Genomic DNA, 16,726 nt, shown 5'->3' on the forward strand with positions numbered 1-16,726 from the left:
GGTCCGACACTCTGCTAGGGGAGTCGGGTGCTGACTGGTGAAGAGCACGATCGAATACGAGCGTGAAAAAAGGAGGAAAGGAGAAGCGAGAGGATGGGATGCGGGGAAGAGGGGGGGATGAAGAAGGCCATGCTGAGATTGGAACTGATCCCTTCCGTGAACCACGAGAAGGGCTAAAAGCAAAGCAGCCTGGAGGGAGCAAGACCCGGAGTAAAAGCATCAACAGCCCGGCCTGAGTACAACCGATGGAAGCACCTCGGAGGTATGCGAAAAGAGTTCGGGTCGACTCAGCGGTCCTCTGCCGCTAACCGCCATCCGGGTCTGTTGTCTGCCGTTGCGAGGGTCCAGGCCAATGCTGCAGAAGCAGCATCAGGAATGAGGGATACGACACGCGACACGTTCTCCAACACAAAAAAAAAAGAAATCTCAGATCTGATGAGCTGCATTGGGGAAACTGGCAGCACGCGACACGCCAGGCGAGGGGAGTAACAAGCCGACATGCTGCAAATTCTCATGCCTGCGTTGCTTCTGTCACTTGCTTTTTGCTTGTGACAAGGAATGCTGGAAGGGGCGGGGTTCCATCATCAGCCATCTCCTCGCGTACCTAACCCCAGAGCCGTGTAGGCTGATTCGTTAAATCCTTGCCATCAACTTCGCCGAATCTCCACGTCTCTGCCCTATGGAAGCGGAGAACCTTGGTTTTGGGACCTGGGCGTGGGTGGAGCATGGGGGTGGGCAAGCCACCAAGCCTGATGAGCAAGTGGGGTTGAGCCCGAACTAGCGACCTCCGGGCGCGAGGAGCTCTGCTTGATGGGAGGACCCCATCCTTCACCTCTTACTGCGACAGGCTAGTTGAGCCGCTCTCTCTGTAGTTTTAACAGGGTAGAAGAGAAATCTGTGGATACGACTGCTGTGTGCTTGTCGCCGGACATATATAGCAGGCGCAACGACTCCACAGCACGGGAGCAAAGTGTGACGGAAGGGCAAAAATGTCGTTGGGCATGTATGGATGGACGCGGGAGAATTCCCCAAGAAACTGCGTACTGGGCAAATAGCCTGGGGGGGGGGGGAAATCAAGATGTCATGAATAGCAGCAGCAGTCGCAAGAGCAGAAGGAAACGTCGTGGTTTAGATAGAAGATTGCAGTTGGCAGCCATTGGCCCAAAGGTTTATAGCCAAAGTTTGGCCTGGGCGCCTGGCTGGAGTCCGAGCCTGGCCCTCCGAGCTGTGGGGAATGTGTTACGAGCACAGCGGCACTGTACAGGCATGCCGGGTTTTTGTTAACTCCTTGGCGAGGTTTTGTGGCGTTCTTGGACGCCCTTGGGTAAGCATTCTTACCAAGGTGCTAACAAAACAAGCCCTGGCACATCTTGCATACCTGTCCTGAATTTGGTCTGGACAAGGCCCATCAATCTACTATCGGAAGTCCTGACCGAGGTTTCTTCCGCTGCTTCCGGTAACAACGCCAATGGGATCTCCGGGAAGGATGCAACTAGCGCTGCAGGCCGATCAGCATAGTGTAAATTTGGAAAGGCATCCGAACAATACCCAAGTCTAACCTCCAGTGTGATGAGACGTCATACGCCGTGGTGTACCCATAAAGGATGTGTATGTACCTTTGTATGCCCAGAATAATCCATCGCGCGCCTGATTAACCAACGCCTTCCTCTTTTTGTACGCATGCATCCAACAATCTGCAAGTGTCGAGAGCCAAACCGCCAACGCCGATGTCCATGTTCAGTCCATGCCGATGTTATCACAGTGTTGTCAATAGTCTGTGGTCCCTGCCCAGTATGCCGAGTAGTGAAAACCTGGGAACTCCCCGGTTCATGACATTCTAAACCATGGTCCGGGGCTGCCAGCTTTGCTCGTAGAGCTGGCTGACATAGTAATACTCGTTTTCGTAGGCATTTGACTCCCACAGCTGCGCCCATTCTTTCTCTGAATGTCCCGTATCAGCACTAACTGGATAGTAAAAAAGTGAGAAAAGAACTTACTGTGTTCTGCAACAATGCGTCGCGTATAACGCACAAAGTCGAGGCCGTTGTCATCTAACTCGGCGAGGCTCTGCAGGTCCTGATCCTTGCACTCGGGAGAAAAAGGATACACTGCTTTGTTACAGTAATGGTAATAGGCAAGCAAGGTGTTCGCTCCAATATTGTATTCCTTAACTGTTTCCTCTCGCGCGAACCGACGCTACAGGGACCATGTCAGCACTAGTATGCCTAATGCTGCCCATTTATGAAGCAGAAGACCAACCTTCAGGTCATGTTTTTTCGCGTACTCGGCGTCGTGCTTGGTAATGAGAGCGATGTTGTGTAGGAGAATGAAAGTGACCAGATAAGTAGTGAGCCATGTCTTTTGCTTCTTTTCCTGTGTCATCTTTTGAAGTTCTTCTAACGTTCTGCGTCGTAGTCGTGGCTGGATTTGGTGAATTAGAACAGAATCGATCTGTGCCCCCATGACCGGTGGCAACGGAATCTTCCCATAGAGCGGGTTGGCCTCATCGTCGATAATATTGCGCGGCATGCCAAGTGTATCTTCGCCCACAATCTCGAACGATTTAGTCGTCAGCCGGACAGACATCCAAAGGTCTAGCGTGGCTGAGAGTAAGCTCTTCTCCGCCGGTGGAGTCGATTGATCCTTGGCCATGTCGATCGCCAGAGCATAAGTTTTCCAGAGAAAGGGGTCTCTCGAAGCCACAAGATTGTTGCAGCATTCGTACATATGATTCTTGATGTACCGATCAAACGCTGCGCGGGCTTCCTCCATGTTGACGATCGCGTATGGGGGAATTTTGACGCGTTTCTTCACACCATTTGACACCCACGACCTCTCGAGACTGTCACCTGGCAGTGGCTTGAATTGCCGCACCCGCAACCTAACAGACTGACCCGTGTAGCCTTCGGTGACGTGGATTGTCCTGATCTCAGATGACTCCCAAGTGGCAATCTCTTCCATGACATTGTCTTGCCAGCGTCGGGTCCACTCTTGCCCCTTGACTTGGCCGGGCTTGAAAAGCCGGACATCAGTGATCTTCCAGCGCAGGCAGTTTAGTCGGTATACCCTTGTGTTCATGGCTATCTTCTTGCATGACAGACAAGGACCCCTTTTATTCTCCGGGTCCAAGTTACACTTACAGCAGTGTTAGCAAGAAGCCCTTCCCCAGAGTAGTGAACACGATGCTTACCCGAATTCGCTGCATTCGGCACCGAATACAACTGCCAATCTTTCTGGTGAGAGCAGTCTTTTCTCGCTGATCTTGGTCCTTAAAAGGCCCACGCTTGACGGGCGTTGACCTTTGTGGTGGACAGAAGTTGAGGGATGGGATTCTGTCCTGGTTATCTGGAAGAGCTCCAGCGCTGCGCTGTTCCAGTTCAAGATTCAGAATTGGGAATCCAGGAGGAGCGAGACTCATGAGGGCTTTCTCCTCGTCATAGTTTGTCGGCAGTGCGCTGGCAGCATAGCCATTCCCAAGACTGCTCGATTGTAACGACACACTTTCCAGGCTAGATGCTTGGGGACTTCCCCCGTTGCTACCATCTGTGACAGTGACAGGAGACGTGACCGGGTAGATCATCTCTTCTCTGCCAGTAGGTGGCTGGATTCCAGTCACAGAGGTTGGTCGCATTGGAGGATAGTTGGGCAAATATGCGTCAAGAAGGAGCGAGGTATCACATGGGTACAGCTGGGCCGGGCTGGCAGCAATAGTGAGTGGTGCAGATGCCAGCGATGCTGGATTCTGAGACGTCAGCGCCGCGGTCACTGCGTTTGTGGAGGCCGACCCGGCATCGTCAAAGTCATAGGACGGTGGTGTCAGAATGGGTTGGTATGCTGGGCAGCACAGCCAATTTGGTCAACATCTGGTTTGTTTACATCCCCATCAGGAGATAACAGGGCAAAGGATGGAAACACATACCAGGCGAGGAATCAAACGGAGAACATGGCTGACACATAGTGAAACTAGCAAAGCACTCGGCCAGACGCGAGCTGGTCCATCCGGATGGGATGCCGTCGTCAGGGAAAAAGCCAAACGCCTTCCGTCCAGTATGGGAACCGACATTTGACGAACTGGCAAAAGGGGCTTTCTCCTTCGTATCTTGCCCTGACCGTCCATTTGAGTATGACATTGGCATGGAGAAGTCTGTGTTCAGACGCGGCCTCTTGTGTACGGGACCTGGAGCATTGGTGAGACCCAGAAGGTCGGGGAGCGGCTGGTGAACCCCGTTGGCAACTTGCTGCAAAATATACTGCTGGTTCTGTTGGTCACCCAGGTTCAAGAGCCTGTCCAAAGATATCGTGATGGTTACCTGTGTCGAGGGATCCGGAATCGGTATATACTCGGACTGATTAGGGAACAATGGGACCGAGTTGAAGGCGAATTGGGACGGAGGAGGAAAGTTTTGGAACATTGGATCCGAGGAGCTGTCCTCGGCCGGGTACCCCCGCCGTTTCCTGATATTGATATTATTCTAGACATACATCATCAATTTCACCGCACATTTATGAGCACAAGGAGAGACAATTGGAGGACGGGGCGGTGGCAAAAAGTTAAAAACACCGGTGAAAGATGGCCCATGATGGGGAATGGGGTAGCGCAAAGATTTGACAGGGGATTGATGTTGTTCCCCGAGAAGGGCTGAAATGGTGTAGAGTGCTTGTGTCTAAGTGACACGAAGGGGGTGGGAGGAGAGAGGGTCACGGGGTGCATTGTCTGAGAGTTGGTGGGGTAATAAGAGAAGCAGGACTGAGGCCAGGGAAATTGTCAAGAAGCAGATGTATAAAAAAGGAAAAGAAGGTAACCAGAAGGAAGAGGCATGCCATGTCCAATATGCAGGCTGCCGCAAGTGTAGAGGGAAGAACGGGGGAACTCTTACCATATTGACGAGAATTGGGATGGAATGTCCAGGCCAAGACCCAGAAGCAAGCGCAGACGAACTCCCTCCCAGGGCCCGTCTGGGGAATCAGAAGGGAGAGACTGGCAGACCAGTATGGCACTTTGGCCGGCAGCTCGAGAGGTCCACCCCGGAATGCAAGGGGTAGTAGACAAGTACTTAGGCAAGCAGTCGGAAGTCTCCAAGCAGCAGGACCGACTCAACACACAGAGCCTTTTTTTTTGTGGAGAGGCTCAACAGTGATACCAGTATTGTTGGAGGGTAGGGAGGGGTGTGATGGGGAGACGTAAGCATCTCACGAGTGCGCCGTTGCCATCGCTATGCTGGCAGGCCGAAGAACGAGACGTTGTGGAGACCTGTCTGCTTCAAGAGACAATAGTCTCCGGGGCGGATGTTCACTGAAGGGCCGTGACGGTGCGAGGTGAGCAGGCGTGTGAGAGCAAAAAGCCCCGAAACGGGTGAGTGAGGAGACGGCGAGCAAGGGGCGGGCAGATGGGGCTAAGGACAAGATCGGCAGACAGGATAAGGTAGCACAAGGTACAGATTCAGACTGCTACCATCCCTCTTCTGGCTTGTGTCGGAGAACCCAAAGTCTGCCGGATTCAGGCGCCTGTTTTCTCGCTTGCTTGAGTGGTTGCTCGCTAGCTCGCTCGACCTGCAGGAGCAGTGAAGGAAACTAGTACAAGTCGGATCTCCGCCGTCTCTTCGCAGGAGCTGTGGCGCCAGAGACTCAGATAGACAAGCTCTGAAAAAAGCGGCTGCTTCCGAAGCTTTTTCACTCTGCCAGAACTTGTAGCTTCTCGGCCAGAGTGAGGAGCAGCTAGGCACGCTGGAGGGATAAGTTGATGCGACACAAGCATCCAGCGGGGTGCCGAAAAAAAGCAGGCACTTCGAACGCGCCAACACACCTCAGGGCAAATCGATGGGCTGCGCCTGGCTGATGCGCGAACGCACCGTATCGTCAACAGTGGCTAACAAATATCAGAATGCGACAACTGTCGACGCCCTCTTCAGCGCGACACTGTCGCGGTGCTGCGGGCGGGGGCGATGGATCGCAGGTCTTGTGCTGTACTGCCCAGGCCCGGGGAAAATAGAGGCTCGGCGTCCTGGGAGGGCAGGGTTGGTTCTCTGGTAACACGCGTGGTGCTGCTTCACGGTACAGACCAAGATCAGGCTTGTGGTTGTTGCTCGGTGGAGTCTAGGAGAGCCGGTGAAGAATAGTATTGTCTCGTTTGCCGCTAAAGTAAGGAATCGGTGAAGAAGCAGGAGGAGATGCGAAGTGAAGAGTGAGAGTTTCCAGGTTCACCGGTCGCGGGGGAAAGGCGTGGGCTGGCCCCAAGGACCCTGCTGCCTCCTTGCTGCTGCGGGTTAGCCGGGTAATCCGTGGGACAGGGACAGGGCTGCGGGGACCAGGGAAGCGCTAGAAACCCTGAAGCCTTGTTGGAAGTTCTGGAACAAGCGGAGCATGAGCACCAGCATGCCAACGCCGTGGGAAGACGTGGTACGGATTAATCGCTGCAATGCAAATGGGCAAAAGAGCGTGTGGGAAAATGTGAAAATGCGACCTGACAAGGCTGATGAGGTGCGAAAATGTCGGCCATCAGGCCATCCGTGGCTAGTGCGCTGTCAAAGCTCAGCAGAAGCTTCTTTGGCTTTTCTTTCACCCTTCCCAGCCGCGCATGTCATACTTGGCTCTCATCAAACGGCACCTCCCCACAATCCGCCCGGCTGGATAGGTAGCAAGCTGCACTAGCGTCGTCGCTCTGTGGAGCCTGGAGCCTGGACCACCAGGTAACGGGCAGTGGGTATGTACGCGAACAGTACTGTCAACGTCATTGTAGCAACGCAGCGATTGCTTGAAGTGCTGCTCGAGTCGAGTCCACGATTGATTTCTTCCCCAGGCTCGCTCACACAGTTCCTTCAGCATGCCGTCTTCCGAAGCTCTGAGCCGGCAAATAGGCAGGGTGACAATCCGCTCGCACCGCCAAGCTGGACGGTTCATCCACGGGGACATGATGATTGCATAGAGGCTGCGGCCTTTCCGTCCTCGCAGCCAATGGTATGTCAGCAATATCATGGGCTGCGGCGCGTCATTGGCTGTGATCCGCAGCAGGCAAACAGGGTGTGCTTGGCTTCGGAACGACCATGGAGAACATTCGGTAACTTGCTGCCGAAACGCTGCTCGAAAGTTGGGCTCCAACGGTTCTGCGATGTGGTTCGCTCGGTTGATGTCAATGAGAATCTGTTGTGCTTGATTTGCTTAGGTAGGCTGCTGGGCAACAGACATGCATGGAACAAGATGAGAGCTGTGACAAAAGGCCAATGCTCCCTGGGTCTCCACGTTCGAACGAGGAACCCCACTTTCGCCATGTGAGCCTTGGTACCGTCTGGTCGTGGGTTGTTACAGAGTCAAGTGACCGACCAGACACCTGGCTGGCAGCAGCTTATCATGCAAATGTTATGATGTGTTTAAGTTCTCCCGACACAAAATACAAAAAGGGCCTAATCTCCGAGCCGCTGATGGGAAATTGCAATGAGACACGACTGTGGACAACTGACTTGTGTGCATAATGTCCTGTTGTTCCTTCATCAGCTTGCTCTTGCTCTGAAGCCAGCTTGCTGCCTGAGGTTGTGGTTGAACGAGAAGGTGCTCAGGGTCTTGGGGGCTGTGTAGCACCCCTCGCTAGCCTGGTGTATGGATCCGTACCTCGCAGCTCCATTGATCCGCGTCCCGGCGCAGTTAAAAGATGATCGCTCGGTTCTGATCTATCCAGCCAGATCCCCTTTGATCCCTCATGACCCAGCTAGATCTTAGCCATATGTAAGCGACCAATTGATGAGATTTTCAAGAGCGTAGCTGCTCTCGAGAGGTGAGAAAGTAGCGCTGTGATGATACAGGTTTGCATTTCACGTTAGAGAGGAGCTGGAGCCAGGTCGATTGGCTTCTAGAAGTGGAGCAATTTCATCTGCCAACAACTTTCAGGCTCTAATGTCCGGCTTCTGGAAGGTGCGTTTGTCCTAACGCAGGGGACCCTCCCGAGTTTCGTGGGGGTCATCATCTCCAAGTCTTTGCAGACGTGGTCATCACCCCTGCGATACACCACCCCACATTTATACAGATCAGGTTGCGTCTTCCTGTCTTCCTAAGTTATCTAGGTGCCTACCTATGTGCCTTCCACATTAGGTATCTGCTACAAGAAAAAAAAAAAACTGGAAAAGTGCCAATAAGCAATAAGCCTTAGAGCTGTCGTCGGCACTATCGATATTTTAACATCTGGTTCCGAAGCCGGCAGAAGATCGTCATGCACAAGATGCAAGTTTGGCGACCCCACGATTTGATCATTCGACAATGTCCATACATCTCATGACTGTAGACATTCTGTGCCGGCCTCTTAAAGGCCAAACAAAAAGACTGCGCGCTAGAGTATGTTACTCGATTATGTGGTTGTACAATCGTAGCTATATGACCTATCATCGCATCCAACTAGCAACGATCTGCCCGATAGACCAAAACTGAGCAGGATACCGATACAATCAGAAGTCCTTATGGCAGGTTAATGGTTAAGTCTAGCTCTTCAAAGACTCTAGTAGTAGTCAATTATACATTATCCACGGCGTACTTGTTCTGCTAGTTGTCAGCTGAGGCTCAACATTGTCGTCGATCAGAGCGGATCATTTCCCAGCTATGTTGAGGTACTCTGATTCCTGGGACAGGTAGGTGTCAGCGCGAAATTCCATTACAGCGGAAATGCAAGACCGCACATGCACCTCTGCTTAAATCTTTCAAGCTTGTTGAGCTGCCGCACTTTGTGATTTCCCCAAAACTTACACCGCGTTACCCTGCAAATACATGCCAAAATCGTAAGTAGCGTCCAGCGATAAGTCAAACGTATGAAACCAGCTATATCTCCCAATCGTAACGGAGCGGTGATTGGTTGGCAGGTTTATTCGTAGGCTCTTGGTCCCTTTGTACACCCATCATGATAGATTTCAGCCTCAACATGGGTACGAGCCTTGTCCTCTTCCCGATTCAGCATCGCTGCTGTTGCAGTATATCTGCCCCCTAGATGTCCGGCGGACAGTTGGTCAGGTCTGGACAGCGCACCCAAATGTTTGATGCAATTTTACCTCAGCACCTTCACAATAGTCATCAATAGACCTATTACGACACTGATCAGAGCACAGTTGATTACAGCACCGGAACACCTCGCGTTCCAAGGAATGAATTCGACCTTGTTTTCCCACAGCAGTACCCTCCTTAGTGGCTATAGTCTTCACACTCACTCCTGAGTGGCAATTCTGCTATGACATGATATTATTTCTAGGTAGACTGCTTCATGGTTCATTTTTGACATGCCGAGATGCCTTCGAGGCGACTAGCCTACTTTAACTCAAAATTCCCCTTTTCACCGGTCAATATCTTGCAGATCTAGCCGCTGGCACATGCGTCACGAATTCCAAGGTTCTTGGCTAGCTCCAATAATCCTGGATCCGTTAATTCAGAGCCCACTGGAGTTCCATCTCAACATAGGTATCTGAACTCGAATGGACTGTGAGCACAACCTACTTTCTAAGCACGCCAATACAGTTATCTGGTAGTCCCTGGTTTGTGAAATGCTTATAGTGTTTGGTTTCTGTTTACACCACCATGCAGACCATTACTTCTATGGCACTGTGGGCATGAAGCTCGGAACCGCAACACAAGAAGCGAAAACAGATTGCTATTTTCTCATGCTAATCTTCGACATGCTGCCTATGGTTTGTGAGCTAAATGTCAAGCAATGAACAACAAGTCCTCTGACCAGTCTTGTGGTACCATGCCTGGATGCTCCTGCGAGCACGCCCCTCTCCTTGTACACAGTGCCATGTCCAACATCACCGAGGCATGTGCTAATCCTATTCCCTGAACTTCGGCGAAAACAACACGTATTTTCACTGAAATAAACCAACTACCGATGCTTAGCATTTGCCACATCATCAATATTCCCAAGCAATATTTTGCCGTTCACGTCGTATGATGTCGATACGTGTTCTCTACAGGCTGTTCCAAGACGTCAGCAAAGGTAGCGCAATAAATGCCCACAGTTCTCTCCAGTAGAACATCAGCCATGTGTCAGGTGACCTTTTCTGGAAGCTGGCAGATAGACCTTATCATTCGTGCAGATTTATCCCTCTATCGGATTTACTGAATGCAAGTTTACGAATCGCAAGTGACCGACTGCGCCTAGATCAGTTGACACTTCAGCTTACCTGATTGATACTATACAGCATGACGGTGATGGATAAGGTTAGAAGAGATGTGAGATTGATAAACCTCTGCTGCTTCGGCTCAATATAATGCCCCGCCTGCACCATGCTGCCGCCCATGCTACCATTGGCTGGGTCCAACCCAGAACAGGATGGAAAAGCAATATGGACTCGGGCCCCTTGTGCATGAATTAAGCTTCTTACCCCTCACCTTGCACCGATCTATGCCCAGAGACGGAAGATGAGGAGGGTGACATCGTGGACCAAGAAATAGTCTCGACATTCCCTATAGATTATTCTTTGGTTATCCTCCTAGGCCATTAGTCACCTGGGTCCCTTTGGGTTATCGAGCCCCTCAAACGTTGCACTAGGTCGGCAGCTTGCGGCTGAACCGATCAAAACATGAACTGTGTGATTTCGGTAATACCAGAGTGGATGGAAACAACCACAAGAGGGTGTCCATCGCTTCATCAGGCAACCCTGAGCTGTTGCCATTTCACCGATCACGTCCTCCCAAATTCCTTTGTTAATTTATGAATGATCGAGCCAGCCAAGCAGGTCACGTCTACAGCAAGCACAATCTAAGATATACTTGTGTACATGCATGACAAGACTCATTTGTCCACTGACTCGATTGCAGTATATCCTTAACCTACACACGCGAGATGTTGGCGGGACCTATAGTTCGGGTTTTGAAACAAGGGAGCAAACACAGTCCATCCACTCCGCTAGCGGAGATGCAACCCATCACTTTCCCGGAGCTTGGAGACATTCACAAGGATAATCCTTGTCCTTTTATCGGCGGCCCTGTCGCTCGAGGAGACCGGAATATCTCTCTAAGTTCCCCGGGCCTTTCCTGTGTAGCCTCTACCACAGAGCTGAAGCCCCGTGTCCAGTTCAGCCCACAGCGGACGCGACGGAACCTGCAAGAAAGATGCAGCAGATGCGTTGGCCCCAGAATTTGGGTGCCCAAACTGGGCCACACTGATCCCAAAGGACAGATGAGGGTAAGCTAGACTGGTGGAGAGCCTACGTTCCACGTCTCCATCCAAATGCCGGGAGCTCCATCCTCTTGGCGTCTTCCGAGGTCCAACGTCTAATCAGCACTTCAACTTCCAGGACGCTCAACTTGTTATCGGCGGATAGCTTCGAGTCGATCGCCCAAATGTCATCTTCGTCTCGCCAGCGTCTGCGGACAAGTCATCAATTCCGATCGCGGGCAACCACGAATGCAATGTCTCGTGATCAAAGCCCAGGCTAGAGTGGAGGAGAGCAGCAGGAGTTCAGGAACAATCCAGTCGTCCGTCTCAGGCCCGCTCCAGGCGCTCCCGCTTTCTCGACAGCTTCGGTTTGGACTGATGAGCCAGATCAACCGAGAGACTGTGGTTTCCCTTGGATGGAGGAAAAGAGACGAGCCAATCAGGGAAAGCAAGTCGTCCTCCAACCTGCCAGAAAGTTGTTCTTGCAGGAAGAGGAATGGTCCAGCAAGCGCGCTTCCCGACTGTTCTGCGTCGGAGCTGTCATTCGGATCATCCTACGGTCCTTCGTCTTCTCGATTTTCCTGGACGCTCGAGCAGCCAGTCATCTCAACAATCTGGAAGTCAACAGCACCATCTTGACACCAGCTGACCGCCACGGACATTGGCTCCTGGTTCAATCTAGTGTCCCCGCTGAATGACGTAGATCCAGGCGAGCGGGAGCTTGCAGCCGGTGAGTACATACATCGAATCTCGCTCCAAAGTAAAACAATGGATGGATCTGCAGCCGCACATGAAAGGTTTTGCTGGGTTTGTTGTCAAGCGTCAAGCGTCAAGCGTCAAGCGTCAAGCGTCAAGCGTCAAGTGCTTGGGAGAACAGAGTCCTCTTTTGTGCGGCTACTGTTGACAGGCAACGTGCTGGCAAGCAGAAGGGTAGCAGTCTGGTTTTGTTAACTAGTGGCGACAGTGAACTCCCCGATTCCAAAAGCTCCCCCATGGTCTTGCTTTTTCTGAAGCCTGACCCTGTGTCTTGTTTTCTTCGAAGCACTGTGTCTACTTGTAGTTTACCGGCGACATTTGCCTTGTCCGCTTCTGCTGCATATTACAGCCCCCTTTCCTCTTCAGTGTGTCAACCATGGACCTCAATTCAGCATCAATCCACGACGTCATCCACCCCACAGCTGCCTTCTCGCAGAATTCACCGCCGGCTAATCACCCCACAGACCCGCCCGAGGAGGTTCCCTGGTCAGAGTCCCAGCTGAACCCGAAGAATCGTGTCAACAGTCTCGACCCGCCCCAGAACCCGCGATGGCGGATCGACGGCTCTACAGGGCTGGGGACCCAGTTTTACGCCTTGCCCCTCAATGCTGGCCCCCTGCCGCCAATGCGCTTCGACGTGTTTATCCCCGAAGAGGCAGGCCTATCGCCACGGCTCCGGGAGATCTTAAGCCTGAACGCTGCCTTTCATACCAAAGATGCAGACAGAGTAAGAAGGCTTGGCATTACCAACCACATCCTACGTCGGCTTCAAACCTGGATGGCAGGAGAGGGAGAGCTGAAGTCGTTGTACGAGAATCTGCCGTTCGGCTCTCGCATTATTCTCGAAAACCTGGATCTGGACCTGAGCAAAATGCGCATAACCGTCGCCCCCACATACTATCTCGAGAAACAGTTGCTCGCGTTGGCGAAGCTAGACAAGGCTCTTGGGGTCCCCTCTGAGCAGCTCCCACAGGCTGTGGATATTAAGAACCTTGTTATTGTCCAGCAGCTTTCCGACAGTGTGTGTATCGTGCGATTGTCTCCAGGGAAGACCGACGACGGCACAGCGCATGGCAATGACAAGTTATGGATTCTAAAGGCCTTGACAAGCGGTGTCAAGTATATGTACGTTGAGCTGCGCAATTTGCTGCTGATGAAGCCGCATCCGAATGTGATTTCGAGGCCCGACTACCTTGTCACCAAGATCTGCAGCTTTGGAGGAAAGAGAGCAGTGGTCGGGTTTATGCTCCCTTACCATTCTGGCGGAGGTCTGCGTGATATGCTCCCTCTGTTGCGGATCAATGGCCGCTTGACCATGGATATGCGGCTCAAATGGGCGATACAGCTAACCTCAGCTGTGTTACATGTAAGGGAGGAAGGACGCATGTTTTATCCCGATCTTCGGCTCGACAATATTATCCTATCGGAAACCGGCGACCTTATTATGGTTGACTTTGAGCAGCGCGGTGTGTGGTGTGAGTTTGCCGCGCCTGAAATCAACGCGATCGACTTCATCCGCATCCTGGCTACCCGCAGCGTGGGTGACAGTGGTAACAACGGCAACGAGACAGGCATCCCCGAAGATACCCGCAAGTATTATGCTTCGATTCTGAGCAAGCTCATGCCCGACTGGGAGAAACTTCAATCTTGCGAGGAATATCCCCCACTAGATGGCGCATACCAGAGCTATATCATCCCATGGCTGTGCCTTGACGAGCGAGAGCAAGAAGCAGCAGAAGTGTTTATGCTTGGTCGAGTTCTGTGGTGCATTTTTGAAGGACAGAGTGCTCCTCACCACGTGACACCTTGGCAATCGTACCTCCGTGAGCCGGATATTGAATTCCCTGCCTATCGGTACACACCGGTTGTGCTGAGGGATCTCATCGATCGCTGCACACGGGGTAGGCGACCGGGACTGTCAAGTCTAATTGTCCGACAAAAAAGCAAACTGGTGCTGCGTGGGACAGTGGGGGAGAGCAGCCCAGAGGAAGTCATGAAGGCTGCGAGGGAGTACTGGCGCGCGGAGGTGGAGGAGGCAGAGCGCTTCGTGTGGTTGAGGGAGGAGCGAAAGCGGCAGGGGGCATGGGACGGTAATCATTTTGGACGGCCACGACTTCGGGAGGTGCTTCGTGAGTTGCAGGCATTTCGTGATGCGTACAGCTGACGTTGCATTATAGCGACTGGATGACGTGCATGTAACCACGAGAATCTTAACGACGAGCTGGTATTGTAGAGCTGTGGATCAAGTCAAAAGCATTCACTGGGAACTCAAGGAGGTAAAATATCGAATAATAACTATTCATCATTCTGTTGTGGGAGTTCTGAGCGCCTGTATGCAAATGTGACCAATCGTGACTCAGACGAGGAATGAGCTCCTGTTCACCCAACTATGGCCGTCCAAAATATGGTATTCTCGAAGAAGAAAGAAACAAAATCTGTTTGAATTTTACATCTTCCCCAAAATGAGTTGATGAGTGTGCGAGCCAGTCGCTTCCCATTGTTAACTCTCCAAGTATAAATCTCTTAATTATTGAACCCTTCAGACATTTCCACCCCAACCGATAAGCTCCCTCATAGACATCAACTCCCCCTAGGCCTCTTAGGCGACGTCCTCCCACTCTCAGCCTCAATCCTCTCCACCGTCCCGCCGCCTGCAAACTCGGCACTCCCTCGTCGCCCTCCAGCCACAACCCCTGAACCGGCTCCAACCGAAGGCGTATCCCAAATTCGTGTCTCATCATTAGCTGACCCTGGAGCAGGCCGTTTCCCCCCCCGCGGACCAGATGTCTTACTGCTTCTGCTGGTCCCTGTACTGCCCCGTCCTCGGCCTCGTAGACCGCGGCCTCCCCGGCCGCGGGTGAGCGAGGTCTTGGGGGTTATGGGGGCTAGGAAGTGGAAGTTCCCTCCGGAGGAAGAGGAGGTTGAGGTACGGGTGGTGAATTTAGGTGGGGGGGAGGGCTTCTTTTGGGGCTGTGAAGGGTGGGGATGGAGTTGTGGTTGGGTGGAGGAGGCTGAGGGGGTAAGTTGGACGGGTGCTGGGGATGACTGAGCGGTCGGAGAGATGTTCAAGGGCGGAGTTTGACCCATGGATGGGGCGCTGACCGTGCTGGCTGACCCGACTGTCCCCGGCTCGGGCTCCGGAGGCCGGTACCGCCTCATCCTCGCGACCAGAGCGCTCATTTCTTCAGCCCACTTTCCCCCTGCCCCGCGCTTACCGATAACCTCCATGACCCCGGCTAGGTCCTCGGCGAACTGGCTTTGCTCAGGCAAAAGTGCAAGCGCGTTCACGGCGAAACTTGTATCCTTTGCATCGCCGATCAGGAGACGGTATAACTCCGGGTCTGAGTGCGTCGCCACACTGCGAAGGATATGCACCAACGCCTGGGCGGCTGACGCTCGTGAGACGGGGGGTAACGGGGCTGTCGAGCGAGTGAGGAGTGTCTCAATGCGTTTGACGCAGCGCTGGATTTGAGTTGCTGCCCAGGGGGCGTTGCGAGGGCCTTCGGCTTGTTTAAGAGGGTTGCGCTGGGATGATGATGGGTAAGAGGATAGTTCGAATAGGACGCGGTCCACGCGGTGCTGGATTTGGCGGAAGGGGTCTACGGCTGGGTCGAGAAGGGGGTCGAGAGCTGAGCGGAGCCATTCGGTTAGGGAGTGGGATGCTAGGAGGAGGGAGATAAGGGTCGAGGCGAGGTCGCCGCGGTGGATGAGGGACCTGTCGGAAGAGGGAGGGGGTTGGGGGGTAGGCACCTCGTGAGGGGGGATGCCAGCTAAGGAGGCGACAATGTCGGCAGCTTCGCGGAGGCGGGACAGGCTAGGCGGAGAGGAGTCGCTGTCTGGGTCCGAGATGTTGCAGCGCAGGGCATCGGCGAGCACGTCGAGACGGAGCTGGGAGATCTGATCGAAAGGGTCGCCCAGCTCTTGTGGGTAGCCGTACTCGGTCAGAGTGAGCTCTGAGTCTGGGTCATGATCGAAGAGGGTCTGTTTGGCGATACGGTCAAACAGCCAGATGAGGTGTTTACAGGGCCGGACGCGCCGATAACGCGCGTCGGGACACTCGCAACGGGGGATCGCAAAGCGCCCACTGCTTTTAGCACCGATGCGGACGGAACAAGGCACTGTTTCGTGTAGTTGGAAGGCGTAAAAGTAGCCGTTGCCGTGTGGGTCTTCTTGTCGGATGCCGCAGAGCTCGAGAGAGATTTGCGGGGGGTCTCGTGAGGGGGATTCTCTGAATAGGCTCTTGACCACCTTCTTGGTCCTTGGAGAAAGCCGCGAGATGTTGTAGCGGAAGCCGGATGGAGAAGTCACGATGTCTGTGTCCTCCTCCTCGTCATCGTCCTCACCACTCTCCCAGTCGCTTGGATCTTGCTGCCACTCGGATGGACTGGAGCGTTGTGATGGCACCCAGGAATGCTCCCGAATGCTGTCAGAATCCGACTCGAGAGAAAGTCTGCTCATGTCTGCTGTCGGGAGGGCTGGCATTGAGGAGGATGATATGGGTAGAGGTGGAATGGGTAGTACGTGGGTTGAGATGAGAGGACCGTGGCATGATGAGAAACGTCTACCAGCAAGTATATATACCACTTACCGACTCGGCAGCCCGTCCCCGGCATCGTGGAAGGCCCTGCATGCCGAAAGGCAGAGGAATGGGCGAAATCGAGGCGGGAAATCCATCAGGCAGTCTGGAGGTCCAGGGGATGGCGGAGGGGGACGCCATCAGAAATTAGATGCGGGCCTCATTGTTTGGCCAGCGAGCCACAGCCATGGTCCATGGGAGCCATGATAGCAATAGGGAGGGACTCAGAATGGGGGAGGCGAGGAAAGGCACGGGGACGCAAGTGCAGTCCT

The 16,726-nt window shown here is 53.2% G+C and overlaps 3 protein-coding genes across 3 annotated transcripts; 1 reads left to right on the forward strand and 2 right to left on the reverse strand.

Annotated features, from left to right (window-relative positions):
• Positions 1 to 1,837: 1,837 nt before the first annotated feature.
• CTHT_0056240 (uncharacterized protein) lies at positions 1,838 to 4,412 on the reverse strand (the record flags this gene model as incomplete). Its single annotated transcript, XM_006695886.1, has 6 exons — positions 1,838 to 1,941; positions 1,998 to 2,196; positions 2,260 to 3,135; positions 3,191 to 3,834; positions 3,920 to 4,284; positions 4,348 to 4,412. The coding sequence occupies 6 exons, from the start codon at positions 4,410 to 4,412 to the stop codon at positions 1,838 to 1,840; spliced, it is 2,253 nt and encodes a 750-aa protein (XP_006695949.1).
• Positions 4,413 to 12,254: 7,842 nt separating this feature from the next.
• On the forward strand, positions 12,255 to 14,042 carry CTHT_0056250 (uncharacterized protein; the record flags this gene model as incomplete). Its single annotated transcript, XM_006695887.1, has 1 exon — positions 12,255 to 14,042. One exon carries the CDS (start codon positions 12,255 to 12,257, stop codon positions 14,040 to 14,042), a length of 1,788 nt encoding a protein of 595 aa, XP_006695950.1.
• Positions 14,043 to 14,458: 416 nt separating this feature from the next.
• On the reverse strand, positions 14,459 to 16,336 carry CTHT_0056260 (uncharacterized protein; the record flags this gene model as incomplete). The annotated part of the gene is made up of 1 exon (XM_006695888.1): positions 14,459 to 16,336. One exon carries the CDS (start codon positions 16,334 to 16,336, stop codon positions 14,459 to 14,461), a length of 1,878 nt encoding a protein of 625 aa, XP_006695951.1.
• Positions 16,337 to 16,726: the final 390 nt, after the last annotated feature.

Source organism: Thermochaetoides thermophila (assembly GCF_000221225.1).
Source record: "Thermochaetoides thermophila DSM 1495 unplaced genomic scaffold scf7180000011820, whole genome shotgun sequence".
NCBI lineage: Eukaryota > Fungi > Ascomycota > Sordariomycetes > Sordariales > Chaetomiaceae > Thermochaetoides > Thermochaetoides thermophila.